The sequence below is a fragment of the Eschrichtius robustus genome, chromosome 19, assembly GCF_028021215.1.
Source record: "Eschrichtius robustus isolate mEscRob2 chromosome 19, mEscRob2.pri, whole genome shotgun sequence".
Classification (NCBI taxonomy): Eukaryota; Metazoa; Chordata; class Mammalia; order Artiodactyla; family Eschrichtiidae; genus Eschrichtius; species Eschrichtius robustus.
In genome coordinates this window covers 53,513,666-53,529,051 of record NC_090842.1, presented here as the reverse complement: position 1 = coordinate 53,529,051, position 15,386 = coordinate 53,513,666, and the positions used below count along the sequence as shown (strand labels likewise).

General features: G+C 51.1%; 2 protein-coding genes across 6 annotated transcripts in view; one reads left to right on the top strand and one right to left on the bottom strand.

Moving 5' to 3' along the window:
* Positions 1-1,993: 1,993 nt before the first annotated feature.
* HAUS5 (HAUS augmin like complex subunit 5) lies at positions 1,994-11,239 on the bottom strand. 4 transcript variants are annotated; one of them, XM_068528525.1, is made up of 19 exons: positions 11,107-11,239; positions 10,287-10,349; positions 10,162-10,194; positions 10,005-10,029; positions 9,301-9,406; positions 9,062-9,221; positions 7,885-7,954; positions 7,711-7,793; positions 7,151-7,208; positions 6,875-6,999; positions 6,607-6,688; positions 6,350-6,480; positions 5,958-6,120; positions 5,660-5,740; positions 5,413-5,558; positions 5,041-5,152; positions 4,831-4,963; positions 3,438-3,570; positions 1,994-3,277 (listed from the first exon to the last, which is right to left on the bottom strand). In XM_068528525.1, exons 1-19 carry the CDS (start codon positions 11,202-11,204, stop codon positions 3,160-3,162), a joined length of 1,920 nt encoding a protein of 639 aa, XP_068384626.1. In that variant the 5' UTR covers positions 11,205-11,239; the 3' UTR covers positions 1,994-3,159. The 4 variants fall into 4 exon arrangements, with proteins under 4 accessions (XP_068384626.1, XP_068384627.1, XP_068384624.1 ...); XM_068528526.1 differs by having other exon boundaries at positions 6,607-6,670; XM_068528523.1 differs by lacking the exon at positions 7,151-7,208 and having other exon boundaries at positions 9,062-9,406.
* Positions 11,240-11,280: 41 nt separating this feature from the next.
* ATP4A (ATPase H+/K+ transporting subunit alpha) overlaps positions 11,281-15,386 on the top strand; it is a 90,250-nt gene continuing 86,144 nt past the window's right edge. The window contains exons 1-2 of one of the 2 annotated variants that reach the window (XM_068528467.1): positions 11,281-11,406; positions 11,652-11,786. The gene's annotated coding sequence lies outside the window, so the exon portion shown is untranslated. Of the gene's footprint in view, positions 11,470-11,651; positions 11,787-15,386 lie in introns of both variants that reach the window. The other variant, XM_068528468.1, reaches the window with a different exon arrangement.

Below are 15,386 nucleotides of genomic sequence, written 5' to 3'. Positions count from 1 at the left end.
TACTGAGCCTGCACTCTGGAGCCCCCAAGCCACAACTACTGAAGCCCACACGCCTAGAGGCCGTGCTCCGCAACAAGAGAAGCCACTGCAGTGAAGAGTAGCCCCTGCTCGCCGCAACCAGAGAAAGCCCGCCTGCAGCAATGAAGACCCAACGCACCCAAAAATAAATAAATTAAAAAAACATTTTTTTAATGTACTTTCGGGACTTCCCAGGTGGTCCAGTGGCTGACTCTCACTCCCAATGTGGGGGGACCCAGGTTTCATCCCTGGTCAGGGAACTAGATCCCACATGCCACAACTAAGACCTGGTGCAGCCAAATAAATATTAAAAAAAAAAACCCCAAACCCCACAAAAAACAATCCTCCAAACCAAAAAAATCCCCCAAAATGTACTTTCAAACTCAAATGCTTAAAAAAAAAAAACTTAAAACACCCCACCCTGATTCAATCAAGATTTTGCATTGCATTTGGTTGTCATGTCTCTTTTAATCTAAAACAATCCCCACTGTACCCCCACTGACTTTCGGAAGAATGTGATCTAGTTGTTTTGTACAAGGTCTCACAACTTTTATTTCACCCAGTATGTCTTTGGGAGAGATTCCTATAAGTAGCATTGTCTGGGCAAAGAGTAAATGCTTATATCGTTTTTTTTTTTAATTAAAAAAACCTTTTATTATTATTTTTTGGGTTTTATTAATTTTAGCTGTGTTGGGTCTTCGTTGCTGCGCACGGGCTTTCTCTAGTTGCGGCGAGCTGGGACTACTCTTTGTTGCGGTGCGCGGGCTTCTCATTGCGGTGGCTTCTCTTGTTGCGGAGAATGGGCTCTAAGCGCGCGGGCTTCAGTAGTTGCAGCACACGGGCTCAGTAGTTGTGGCTCACCGGCTCTAGAGAGCAGGCTCAGTACTTGTGGCGCACAGGCTTAGTTGCTCCGTGGCATGTGGGATCTTCCTGGACAAGGACTCGAACCCATGTCCCCTGCATTGGCAGGCGGATTCTTAACCACTGCGCCACCAGGGAAGTCCAATAAATGCTTATAGAGTTTTGCTGGAGATTATCCCACAGATATTCCATATTGCACATCCACTGATGTATCAGAGTGCTGTTTCCCATAGCCTTACCAACAGAGGGAGCTGCCAAAATTATAGGTTTCCTTTTTCCAAGTCTGGTAGGTAAGAAATGTATCAAAGTGGGGTTTTAATTTGCTTTTCTCTTACAGGGTTTGAGCATATTTTCTGAGAACTGTCCATTCATATATTTTGCCCATTTTTCCATGGACTTGCAATTTTTCTTTTCCACTTTGACACTACACACACACACACACACACACAACCTTTTACATTATAAACTGCGAACATTTCCCCCCAATTTGTCATTTCTTCTTACTTTGCTTTTTTTTTTTTAACCATGTAAAAGTTTCTTTTATTTTTTTTGTCAGTACTTCCCCTTATTGCATCTGGATTTCAAATCATATTTAGGAAAGTTTGTCCAACTTCTAGTTTATAGAGGAATTCACCTTCATGGAGCTCACATTTTGTTTGAGGCCAATAAAAGATAAAGTAAAACAGTGTATGTTAGAAGATGTGCTATGGAGAAATATTGAGCAAGGACGGGGGTAAGGACCCTCATGTTCAGTAGGGGGGTGGCTCGGAGCTGAGATGAAGAGGAGGGGGGACACTAAGGTGGCACATAGGAAGGCAAACGTGTAAAGACTGGGAAAGAGTAGCCAGGGATAGGAGGAGAACTGGGAGAGTGAGGGTGCTCTGGAGGCCAAGAGAGGAATATGGGAAGGGAGGTGGAAAATCAGGTTTAAAATCTCAAAGATGTCAAATATCCCTAATTTGTAAACTAACTGCAACCCCAATAAAACCCCCATCTATGTTTGTATTTCTTCTGGAACCAGGCAAATTGGGTATAAAGTTCACTTCATTTGAGAGAAAAACATAGCAAGAGACAGGGACACATTGAAAAATAAGAGCGAGATGGCAATCAGCCATTTCAGGTACTAAGACGTATTACACAGCCTTTATAATTAAAACACTGTGGGGATGGCACACAAGAGTCAGACAGACAATGGACTTGGAGAGAACACAGGTGCAGCCCAATTAACCATGGAAATCTAGTGTATGAAAAGGTGGCATCTCAAATCACCTAAAACTACCTTATGAAGTTTAGGTAGGTAAAGTTTTACTTTATAAGTTGAAGATAATGCACAGTGAAATGCATAGATCTAATCAGCATGGCTAGAATAGTTCTGAAAAATCTATACACCTGTGTAACCCCACCACCTTCAACATACAACATATTCCCAACTCGAGAAAGTTTGTCTCCTCCTTGGTTGACCCCTGCCACCCAGCCCTCCTTCAGAGGCAATCACTGCTCTGAATGAAAATTATAATAAGTGTTAGTGAGACATATTTAAAATAAGACAAAATTGAATCCATTTGGATAAATTCCAAATGGCTCAGAGATTTAAATTTTACATTTACAAAAGAAACTGTATAATAAACTAGAAGGCAATGTCATCTCTTAAACCTTCCCCTCTTCCAGCAGCTGCACTGCCTCCTCAGCCCTCACACCAACACATCTGAACTCAGGGCCTTTGCATGTGCTGTAGTCTTCCCCTCTGCAAGCCTTCCTCAGATGCCCGTGTGCTTCCTTCTCTCTCTACCTTTACAGAGTGTCACCTTTGCTGTGTAGCCCTCTATTTAAAAATCACACCACTACAACCGCTTTTTCTCCACAGCAGTTCTTCCACATACTAAATATTTTGCTTACTTATTTTGTCAGTGGTCTGTTCTCCTGTCCTAGAATGACAACTCCCTGAAGGCTGGGACTTCTGTCCATTTTTTTCAGTGCTGGATCCTCAGTACTTAGAGCAGGTGCTTGATTACTTTTTGCTGAGGGTAAAAGTGACGAGGAGAGTTTCAGGTAGGGTGGGGCCCACGGTACCCCATTCTCTTGGCTTTAGTGGGATGATAGGACAGTGGCAAGGCAACTGAGAGGAAAAACAGAACAGCCTGTGAAGGGGGATGGCAGGTGTGGGTAGAGACAATGGGCTGATGCATCCAGGCAATGCTTTCTTCCAAAAGTCTTATTAAGGGAAGTGAAGTGTTGGGGTGAACAAATGCGAAGCTCTGGACTTCTTTTTGAGCCACCTCTTCATCTGCACAGCTGCTGCAGGGCGCCTTGGGCCTGGATCCAGCGTAGCTGCCACTGGGGCAGGGACAGGCCTTGGCAGAGCTCCCCGGAGAGGGCGGCTTGCCCTGGCTGCTCCCACCTGGAGAAGGGGATGGCATAAGAGGGGAGGCCTGGACCTCCAGACCTTCACTGCCCTCCGCTCAGCACCATGCTCTGTCATCAGCACCCCCCACCCCCGCCCAGTCTAAGTTCTGCCTGTTCCGCCAGTCAGCCCCCACCTCATCGTGTCCCCCTCTCACCAGTCCCCCACAACTCCCTGCAGCTCGGGGATTCGCTTCAGTGCTCGTTTCAGCAGGCTCTCCAGGCGCTTCAGAGCCCGCCCCAGGTTCTCTTTCTGCTCCTTTTCCTGGGATGCCCGGATCTGCAGCAGCTCTGCAGGTTAGAAACCCGGGGGGCAGCAATGAATCCTCTGGCTCCCTGGTGCCTTGCAGCCAATGGGTCACCAAGTCTCCAATCATCTAGTCTTCACCTGAGCATCTCTCCTAATCCTCTCTCTCCTCCCAGGTCCTCTTACCACGTGCAAGCCCACCATACCTCAGGCGTTATTCTGAATGCCTTCCTCCCTCCCCCTGGTGGCCCCTCCATCTCCATGGCCCAACCCTCAGCGTCCTCCCTGCTTCCCTACTTGTCCCCCAGCCTCCCTCCTAGGGCCCAAACCTCAGTCTCTCACTGGTCCATCCTTCACATGGCAGCCAGAGTGATCTCACAGCCTAAACCTGATCCTTTCCCTCTCCTGCTTGGAACGCTGCAAGGCTCCCCAGAGCCCCAAGACAGAGCCCAGGCTCTCAGCCTAGTACTTGAGGGGTGCATCATGTGGCCTCTGCTTACTACTCCAGAGTAAAACCTCACCTGTCCCCCGGGGCCCACTGGAGACACCATCTTTCCTCCTGGACAGCTCTCACCTCTTTCCCCATTGAGCTCTCAGGGCCAGCACATGGCACATACCCAGCGAGTGCTTGCTGAGTGAATCCAGGAATAAATGACTTTTCTGAGTTTCAGCTTCCTCTCTGTAAACTGGGGTCTTATACTCCCTTCCCTCATGGTAAGGACTGTTAGACACTGTGCATGTGCAGATAACGGTGACTGGAATCACACCAGAGACGCAGAGTGCTTACTGCAGCCAGGCATGGCTCAATACCCTGTTTGGGTCACCTGACTGAATCTTTCCAGCAACTCTGTAAGGTATTATGATTATGCTTATTCCACTGAGGAGGAAACTGAGGCACAGGGAGATCACGCAGCAAGGAAGAGGTGGGGCTGAGAACAGAATCCAGGTAGTTTAACTACACAGCCCAGTTTTTAACTACTCAAGTATACTATTGTTTGGTGATGGATGAGTATTTGGCAATTCAATGAGCAGTGCTGCCTAATGGTTAGGAGCAAAGACCCACGTTAGACGGCCTGGATTCAAATCCCAGCTTGGCTGTCTGGGCAGCTACCAAGCCTTCTGCTTCTCAGTTCCCTCCTCTGTAAAACGGAGAGAACCCCTGGGCTGCTGTGCAGATGAAACTAGTGAGCATGCTCAAAGCACTCAGCACACTGTGTAAGCAGTGGGTGTTTGTGATTTCTTCTGGACGCTGATGGTCCTGGGAAGGGGCTGGGATGCTGGATAAGGAAGCAGGGCAGGCCTACCCTGGGTGGATGGTCCTGGCGGCAGGCTGGTCTTCATGTGGAGCAGATACCAGCATCGGAGACTTCGCTGGTCCTGGAGGAACAGAAGGTCCTGGCGAAGAGAGGCAGCCTTCGGGAGGAGCAGCTCCGGAGCCTGGAGGAAGGGGGAAGGACAGTCACCTGGGGTGGGGGTAGGGGTGGGAGGACGGGTCTTAAGGGACAGGCACTCACCTTCCCTGCAGGCAGCCCCAGTGTGTGGCTCAACACTATGAGGCTGGAGCCTCTTGGGGATGCAGGATGCAGCTGGTGGATGGATGGCAGGACCGTAGGGAGGGGCTGCAACCTGTGGGGGAAAATCCAGGTTGGGTGGGGCACTGAGAGGGAGGCTTGGGTTCCAGAGGCTCTGGGGGCTGGGAGCTGGGCTCAGGAGGCCCAGGAACTTGGAGGTGGGTCTGAGGACTAGGATTCCAGAATGGGGCTGAGGACCTGAAGGTGAGGTCTGGCAGCCCGGGAACACTGGGAGGACTGGAATTGTTTTTTTCGAGTGGGACCAGGGAGTGACAGTCATCCACGGCAGGGGACATGGTGACGGCCCAGTCTCACCCTTCAGGGCTGTGCCGCAGCAGGGTGCCCAGCAGAAGATGGGGCAGATGCTGGGCTTCCTCCTCTAGACACCGAAGCAGCTCCTGGCTCTGTGGTGCTACCATCTCAGATGTGGGGACCACTTTTTGCTGAACCAAAGCTAGCACCTGTGGGGAAGGAAAGGGATGGGAAGGGCAGTGTGAGGCTGCTTAGCCCCCTCCCTGGGAGACCCAGCCCTACCCAGAATTTGCCCCAGCTCCCATCTCACCTCCCCAGGGCTCCGGCACAGGCTCGTCTTGCTGGCTGAGTTGCCCTTGATGAGCAGGCGGACCTGTTCCTGCGTCTCCTCCTAGGTAACAGAGAGGCCACGGAGATGCGCTGCTTTTCCTTGTCACCTTCCAGCCTCTGCCCCTGCTCACCCCTTTGCACAGGTCCTGATTCCTCTTGGGAATCTCACCCTGACCCCCTCCCCTCACCAGGAGGCCCAGTTCTGGATCTTAAGGGTCCCAGCCTCACTCTGGCCCTCCACCAGGCCCTGCCACTTCTCCCGGAGTCCTGCCTCTCACCACCAGTTGGCGCCAGTGCAGGATCCGCTGCTGTTTGGCCTGTAGCTCCTGGAGCAGAAGCTGCCGCTGCCCAGAAGCCTCCTCTAGCTCCTGGCTCATGGCACGCAGGGCCTTGAGTTCTGCCCACAGGGCAGAGCTCCGGATCCCCAGCACCAATGCCTGCCTGGGGCACGAGTAGAAAAAAGCAAAGGAGAAGGAAGGTGACTAAGACTCACGGTGGAGGAGGGAGATCAGATCTGCAAGGATGCACAAGGAGCCATAGCACAGGGAGACAAACCAGGAGAGCAAGCAGGGATGCAGAAACAGGAGCCACAGGTGCGGAAAAAGTCCAATAACCCGAAACCTCTGGGAGAGAGATGGCCTAGAGGCCTCTGCCCATGGAGACCCCTCACCTCTCGCTGGATCCCACGGTACATCTCTCCATGTCCTCCATCAGGCCCTGGAGATGCCGGGTCAGGATTTGATGGTCCTTCAGGAGGGGGCCCCGCTGGGTGACCAGTGCAGCCACAGACTGCCAGCCCTCCTGGAGCGAGGCACAGAGTCAGGGTGGGCATGGTCCCTGGGGTTGGGGGCTGGGGGAGGGGATCGAGTGGGTGGGGAAGGGGATGGAGTCCTGGGAAGGATCCTGGGAAGGAGTCCTGGGGGTCACCTGGATGAGATGCACCATGGACGGCAGGGCCTGGCTGGAGTTGGGCTGGTCTGGGGCCTGGGAGCTGAGAATAGGGGCCGAGCTGCAGAGAGAGGAGACCTGTCCCCTTGCCTGGGCCCTTGGGGGTAACCAATGTCAGCCCACTTGCCGGACTGGTTACTGGGTTTCAGTTCCACCCCCATCAGCAGGTCACCCTGCCTGGTCCTGACCTGTCCCAATTTACCCAGCCCCCAGCCCTGCTCTGACTGTGGGAGCGTCCACGCCACACCTGGCTATCTCTGTATCTTGGAGCTCATCCACACTGCACAGGGACTGGATCTCTGCCTCCCGCTCTGCAGCCAGATGCTCCAAGGCAGCCAGGACATGGCCCGGAGGGTGGTTTGTCAGCAGTGTCTGGTGAGGAGAGGAGTGAAGTCAGGGCAGGATGGAGGAGGGCTGCGAGCTGGGACTCCATGGAGAAGGGGAAGGGATCAAGAGTTAGGTCCTGGCACCCTGAGGTTTAATCATGGGGCAGAGGGTGTGGCCTTTTTGAGAGCCCCCTCACCTCCACTGAGCTAAGCCACTGCTGGTAGGAAGTTCCAAAGAGATCATCTTGAGGGGTTCTGTGGAGTTGGGGAAGGGGACAGAGAATGTTACAGAACACATCAATTCACCCTCTAATGATCACCACCACCCTATAAGGTAGGGGGTGTCACTGTCCCCATTTTAAGGATTGGAAACCAGGTTCTTTCTCTACACCTGTCAGACTTGAGTTCCCCACTTAATATCAACTCGCTGGTCTTGGGCCCCTTCATGTGTGCTCTTTACCTGGAACACCCTCTCAACCTTTTACCCTCCTCACCAGAGAACCCGTCCTGTCTCCTTAGCTGGGTAAGGCATTTCATTTGGGTTCCCTGCACCTCTCAGGCCTCCCCACCCTCTGACAGCCATAACTACCTGGGTTGTCACTGTCTATGATGGTCTGTTTCCCTCTTTTCCCAGCCTGGGAGCCCTGTCAGGGCAGGGCCTGGGCCAACAGAGCCCGGAGGCCCAATGTCTGTTAACAAGTGACTACCCCCAAAGCCCAGGTTCTTTGCAGGGTCTTGGGGGTTGAGGGATACTCACGGAATGCTGCCTCCCTTGGCCCGAGGCATCAGGAGCTTCTGCAGGAACTGGGTCCGGAGGCTGCAGGCCGTTCGGACATCGCCCTGCAAAGAAGAGAGTGTAGCATGAGGAGGGCCCAGAGGTCCACTGAACCCCAGGCTCCCCACCTTTTCCCCCATGGCCCAGGACTCTTACCAGGACCACAGGCTCCAGGCTCAGGGCTGCTGATGTCAAGGGTCCAAAGTTTATATCCACTTTGGCCTTCCTGGGGAGAGGAGTGCAGTTGGGGCTGAGGTTCCTGGGAGGAGGGAGCTGGCAGCACAGACGTCTGTGTCCCCTCTTGCTGCCAGCAAAGCTAGCCTGGATCTCAGAGGCCAACCCCCAAATTAGACCACTGTCATCTCCTGGCTAGATGACTGCATCAACCTCCTCATCGGTCTCCCTGCTCTTGCCCCCTACAGTCTGCTCTCTACCCAGTAGTCAACGATCCTATTAAAACCTCAGACAGATCATGTCACTGTTTTGCTCAAAACCCTTGAAAACAATGTGATGTGTCCCCATTACACTCAGAAAAACAACAATGGGTATTAGAACTCTTCTAAGCACTCCGCGTGATTTAACTCACTTAATTATCATACCTACCCTATAGAGTAGGTATTAATATTATCCCCATTCTATAGAACTTAGAAACTGAGGCACAAAGAAGTTAAATACTTTGCCCAAAGTCACACAGCTGTAAGTGGCTGAGCCAGGGCATGAACCCAGCCTGAGAATAAAATTCCAATGCCTCCATGGCGCTCTGTCCTCCTCTCCAACCTACCTCCTCACGCTCTCCCTCTTGCCTACGAAACTTAAGCTGAACTGGCCTCTTGGCTGTTCTTCCCACATGCCAAGCTCAGGGCTCTGCTCTTGCTGTTCCTCTCCATGGAAATTCCTCCCCCAACTCAAATGTTACCTCCTCAGAGAGGCCTTCTCCGACCATCGTACCTAGGGTAGGATCTCCCTCTCCCTTTCTATCACATCACCTTTTCTTCATAGCGCTCATCTCTACCTACGATTACAGGGTTTGTCTGTTTCCTAGTTTACCACCTGTCTCCTCTGCATCACAGTGTGAGGTCCATGAGGGCAGGACTGTCCCGTTTACTGTTTTTTCCCCGGCACTGGTATTCTAGATATATAGCTGGCACTATTCTAGGCACTGGAAATACAGGTGGCTGAGATGACAAAACTTCCTGGCCTCATGGACATTAAATCTTAAGGAGTGGAGCTCAGAATTCTGGAACCCAAGAAGCGCTCAGGGCAGAGTACTGGGTCTTTAAGAATGTGTCTACCCAGCCTGGTGGGGGCTGCTCCCTGGACACCTGAGGCTTACCTCTCTATGTCCTGCAAATGCTTGAGCTGATTCTGCAGCTGCTGCATGGGACCTTGGAGCCCACGCCGCTGTCTTCGCATGGCCCCAGCTTGGGCCCGGAGGAGGAGAGCACGACGCTGGGTGTCTTGCATGCTCTGTAGGGCCTGCTCCATGGCCATGTCTGTGAGAGGAACAGGGGCGGCCATCAGTACTTTCCTTAACCTCGATCTGCTGCCCATCTATCCAGCCCCGTGGGTCACCCTGAGCCTCAGTCTCTCGCTCCAGCAGCTCCAGGCTCTGGTCTAACTCCAGGATCTCTGCCCGCAGGTGGGCAACAGCGGCTTCCAGCTTCAGCTTCCGACGGGCCTGGTGGAATCAGGTACAGGGTCAGATGCGTGGCCTGGCTGGGGCTCGGCCTGGCCTGACTGCCCCGTGTGGAGCAGCAGTCTCTTACCTGCCCAGTTAGGTGGCAGAGGGTTTTCCCTAGGCAGTTTCGGTGCCTTAACCTCTAGGACCAGAAGAGCACTATGGTACTATCCTGTCCCCCTCCTTACTCCTGGGATTGCCTCATCTATCCTCCCACCCTGTTTCCTGTCTCTGTCCCAGTCCTCATCTCCCCACTGAGCCCCACACCTGGGAGTCCTGAGGTCTCCTGGAAGCCTCCTCTGCCCCAGATGTCACCTGGGCACCGTGCACACATTGGGTCCCATATTGGCCTCAGTATCTCTCCCAAACCAGTCTCTTCTCCCACCAACCTCACCAGCTTTGATGCCCCATATCCATGTCCCCCCAACCACAGCTCATGCCTTCTCCCCCTGGACTGTAAGCCCTGTGAGTGCAGGGACCAGGGCTGTTTTGTGACACAGTGACCCTAGCATCACCCAGCACAAGGCTGGGGCTAGAGCAGAAGGTCTACAAGTCCTCTTTTTGGATGAAAGAAAATCTTGCAGCACATGCTTCTCACCTCGGGACTGTCCTGGTGGCCATACCTGAGGAAGTGAGGCCAGAGTTAGAGGATGACAGGGACTTCCAGGGGGAGATGGGAGGTTGAGGCTGTGGGCGGGGACATGGCTGGAGGGGGCTGGGGAAGACAGGAGGGGACAGCTTTGAGGACTAGTTACCAGAGCAGGTTTCCCCGGATCTTCTTGACATTCCTATAGTGGAGAGGTAGGAGGAAGGGGGGTTACTGTGGGACTCGCCTAGGTCCTCTCCCCTGCCACAGCTTCCCTCATGCAGCCAGGCTCACCTCTGGCTGTGCACATGCCGCAAGACGTAGGCCCAGATATCGGCCCCCTGGCCCAGACACAGCCTGTGGGAACAGCATGTAAGGGGATGCCTGGGACGTCACACAGGGTGGAGGATCTTCATTCGCAGGGTGGTGGGGGGTAAGGTCTTTACTAGGGAGTTCTCACCTCTTGGGGGAGGGAGGGTCCATACTTTTGGGGGTAAGGTATTCCCTCCTGGGGAGTTCTCAGTCACTGAGAGGGTGGGCTTCTCACGGGGTGTAGGGGTATTCTCATTCCAGGGTGGAGTGCTCCCTTTCTCCTGGGAGAGGGTTATCTCCAGTCACTTCCAGAGGTGGGGGTGAGGGCTATACTGCCTGGAAGGGCTCTCTCGTTATCAGCTGTGGGTCATCACTCCTATACATTCAGTCTTCAATGGGGTGGTCTTTGCTGACTCCAGAGGGTCCTCACTGGCTGGGCTGGGGTGTGTGGTGGGTGGTGAAGTGCTGCAGCGACAGCCTTACTCTGGAGATCCAGTTTCCCCACCGGGAGGGGGCCTTCATTACTAACTCATGGAGGATCCCCACTGGTGCAAGGGACCTCACTCTGGGCGGCCTCACAGGATGGGCGCGGGAGTGTTGGAGTCACCGCCAGGACGTCCTCACACAGTTCAGGATCCTCTGCCTAGATTTACTACTCGGGGGGCGGGGCGCCCTCCAGGGTTATTCTCACTGGGGCAGAGGGGGATGGGGAGGGCGGCGCGTCTTAGATGAAGATGTGGTCCTCACTCCCCGGGACTCTATCTCCAGGGTGGGGAGTCCTCACTCCTAGAGCGGCCCTCACCTGCGCAGCGTCGACTCCGGGGCCCGGGCGGCCACGGGCGCCTCCATCTCTTCCGCCGCCCAGCAGCCCAGTTCCCGCGCTTGCTGCGATAACTCCATGACAGCGCCTCAGCCGTCACCTCCCGCCCCTCCTTCAAGTGTGGCTTCCGCCTCTGACGTCACGAGTGCGCCGGAAGTGACGCCATCGATCGCCAGGAAGGGAAGGGCTTTCCGGCTCTGCAAGGTCTCAGAGCCGGTCTACGTCTCTCATGCCTGAGGGTCCGGTCCCTTTAAGTGGAGATGAAAGCGGCGTGGAGAAACGGTGGGACCCGGTAGCCTTCTGCGTCCTCCTTCCTACTACCATCTGTTCCCTAAGAGACAAAAGGTCCCCAATGCCTCCCTTCATTTTCTTGACAAAATGGGCCTTTCATCCTAGGAGGATGAGAATCAGGCGAGGAGATGCCAAATTTACTGCTCTTTGATTTCAGAAACAGGGTGTCAGGTCTGAGTGAGGGATAGAGGGCAGATGGCATGACCCTAATATCTCTCTGGCATGCTTTCTTCTAGGTATTCGTTCGTCCTTACTATTCTGTAACATTCGTGAGCTGACCCTGTGCTGGGAACACGCCGGTGGCTGAGACAGCCCCAGTCTCTGTGCTACTGGAGCTCACAGTTCAGTGAGGGACACAGACGCATCACCAGGTAGGGATGGTAGAACATAAGCAGCAGGGGTGGGTCAATTTGGGACACAAGGAATGTGAGAGGTCTATGGAGTGCCCCAGAAAGCACTAGATACTAGGGCTGGAGTCCTGCAGAGCCCACTCAGTCTCAGACATGGCCCTGAGAAATGGCAACATTTAGGAACTTTTCATTCAATGTGATTGCCTCGTTCATCACTGTCCTCAGTGTCCAGTACAGAGCCTGACTCTCTAAATAGTTGTTGAATAAACAAATGGCAGGAAAGTTGGTGGGGGTGAGACTAAAGCTGGGAGCCCTGGGAAGATGATGGAGCAGGATGAGGGAGGAGGGGGTTGAGGACAGTGCTGGACCACTGTAGGGCTGTGGAGAAGAGAGGAAACTGAGTGGGTGGGTCATGTGAGGTTTACTGGCTGTTGAGGGTTGAGATCCAGGGCTCTAGGCTGGGGATTAGGTGGAACAGACCTTGAAATGGGGAGGTGAGAGAAGGGGCAGCTTTGGGGGAGATGCTGATAACAATGTGAGACTCTGTGGGTGTGAGGAGTCAAGGGGACATCCAAGGGTCAGCCGAGTCTCTAGTCCACGGACAAGGGGACCATGAGGTCACCACTAAGTAGCAGATTTCGGGGAGAAGCTGAGTTCAGCTTCAAATGCTTCATAAGGGCTGAGATGCAGAAGAGGGTGCCAGGGGCTGATGTAATCCAGGTGGGCTTCCTGGAAGAAAGACTAGCAGCTGCTACTCCACCATCCTGATTTCTCAAGTTTCCATTTCTCTCAAACATCTCCACCCTTCCAACCTTTGTGGGTTGTTTTGCTGTTTAAAAAAAAAAAATCAGTTAGACAGCATGTTTGCCAAGGGCCTCTGAGCCTTTCAAGGGGCGTTAGAAAGTATTGGCTGTTAAAGGAATGAAAAGACAAGTCACAGACTGCGAGAAAATATTTGCAAAACACATATCTGATTATTGACGAGTATCCAAAATATGCAAAGAACTCTTAAAACTCAACCATAGGAAAATAAATAATCCAATTTAAAAATGGACAAAAATTATGAGCCGATGTCTCACCAAAGATGATATACAGATAAACGCAAATAAGCATATGAAAAGTTGTTCAACATCATAGGTCATCAGTGAGCTGCACATTAAAACAATAATGGGATACCTCTACATACCTATTAGAATGTCTAAAATCCAAGACAGTGACAACATCAAATGCTGCTGAGGATGTGGAGCAATAGGAGCTCTCATTCATTGCTGGTGGGAATGCAAAATGATAAAGCCGCTTTGGAAGACAATCTGAAAAGGCCATATGCTGTATGATTGCAACTATGTGGCATTGTGGAAAAGGCAAAACTATAGAGATCAGTAAAAAGATGGTAGTGGCCAGGGGGTGGGGGGTAAGGATGAAAAGGTGAAACACAAAGGGTGATTTTTTTAGGAGGGTGAAACTATTTTGTATGATACTGTAATGATGGATATGTCATATTATGCATTTGTAAAAAGCCATAGAACTGTACAACACAGAGTGAGCCCTAACGTAAGGTATGGATTCTGGTTAGGAATAGTGTTTCACTCTTGATCATCAATAGTAACAAAGGTACCATCCTCCTGCAAGATGGTAATAATAGGGGAAAATATGTGTGGAGGGAGGGGACGTAGATGGGAACTTTATTTTTTGTGTGGTTTTTCTCTAAGCATAAGACTGCTCACGAAAAAATAAAGTCTGTTAAACAAAAGAATTGGCCGAAAGCTGGAATATTGTTTAATGAATATCTATAACCATAAACTAATGGCAGTTAATCAGATGCACCTTGACTCAAGCTGTATAATTATATATAAATATAAAAGGATTCTGTATCTGTTTTGGATAAAAAATTAAAGCCAAATAAGAAATAATTGCCAGCAGTTTCGCCTCCAACGCTAAAAAAAGCCAGTAGGGATTATTAGGCACATCCTCTCAAGATACCTAAGAGAGAGCAGAAATGGTCATGTAACCATCTCCCCAGCAACCACTAACCATCTTCTCCCCACTCTCCTCCAGTCTCTGTATGGTGGCTTTGTAATGTGTCCACTTGACTAGGTTGAATGAACTACTTCCTAGAATCACCTTCTGTGTCCAATTATGATGGGCCGGAAGAGATCTTGGGCAAGATTTGGAGGGGAGAAGTGAAGCAGCTGCCATTTTGTAGATCACACAGGTTGTCACTGACTGGCTGCTGACTCAATCATGTTTGCATAGGGCAGCAGCCAGGCCAGCAATTGTTTCACCTTCTCCTGGCTCTTCCTTCAACTCCTCCAACTCCTGGGCCATATGTGTGTTGAGCTACAGCTTCTCCTGTGGCTGCTCATACCAACAAGGTCAGAGGCAAGCTTGTTCCAGCTTGTCCTAGCTTCCCCCCATTTTACATCTGTCTTCCCTTCCTAACAACAGCCTGCCCTGTGCACTTCGAGTGCCAGCATCAGACACTAAGACAACAATATTAAGGACTGCTTAATGACTCCACCAATTGTATAAAATCAAATCCCTGTTTATCTATCTATTGATCTATCTGTCTGATATATCTCCCCTAGTGGTTCAGCCTCTCTGATTGAACCCTGATACAAGGAGGATACCGAGGCCAGGGCATGGAACCAGGGCAGGGGATGATAGGACTGAAGCACTGCAGGGGGCTGGTGGAGGTAATGATCGGGCTGAATGGAGGGAACTTATCCCTAGGTTAAGACCTTTCCAGAGAGGAAAGCAGTGTTCTCATTGGGACAGTACCTGTCAAGACTCCCTCCCTCTCACATCTGAGCTTTTATTCCTGTTGTGCCCCCCTAACTCAATTACCCTTCTTTCTTATCTTCAAAGGCTACCTCCTCCTCATCCTTTAGATCTTCCCCCCTTTATTTATTTATTTATTTAAAATTTGAATTATAGGGAATTCCCTGGCGGTCCCATGGTTAGGACTCCATGCTCTCACTGCCAAGGGCCCGGGTTCAATCCCTGGTTGGGGAACTAAAATCCCACAAGCTGCAAAGCGTGGCAAGAAAAAAAACAAATTGAATTATAATTAACATACACTATTATGTTAGTTTCAGGTATACAATATAATGATTTGATATTTTTATACGTTATGAAATGATCATCACAATAAGTCCAGTTACTATCTTTCACCATAGAAAGTTGTTACGATATTATTGGGTAGATTCCATATGCTGTGCATTACACCGCCATGACTTACTTATTTTATAGCAGGAAGTTTATATCTCTTAATCTCTTCCACTTATTTCATCTGTTCCCCCACCGGGTCCCACTGGGGACCGCCATTTTGTTCTCTGTATCTAAGAATCTGTTTTTGTTTTGTTTTGTTTGTTCATTTGTTTTGTTTTTAAAAATTCCACATAAAAGTGAAATCATAGTGTTTGTTTTTCTCTGTCGGATTTATTTCACTTAGCATAATACCCTGCAGGTTAATGCATGTTGCTGCAAATGGCAGGAATTCATTTTTTTTTAAATTTATTTTTGGCTGCGTTGGGTCTTCGTTGCTGCGCGTGGGCTATCTCTAGTTGCGGTGAGCGGGGGCTACTCTTTGTTGCGGTGCCCGTGCTTCTCATTGTGGTGGCT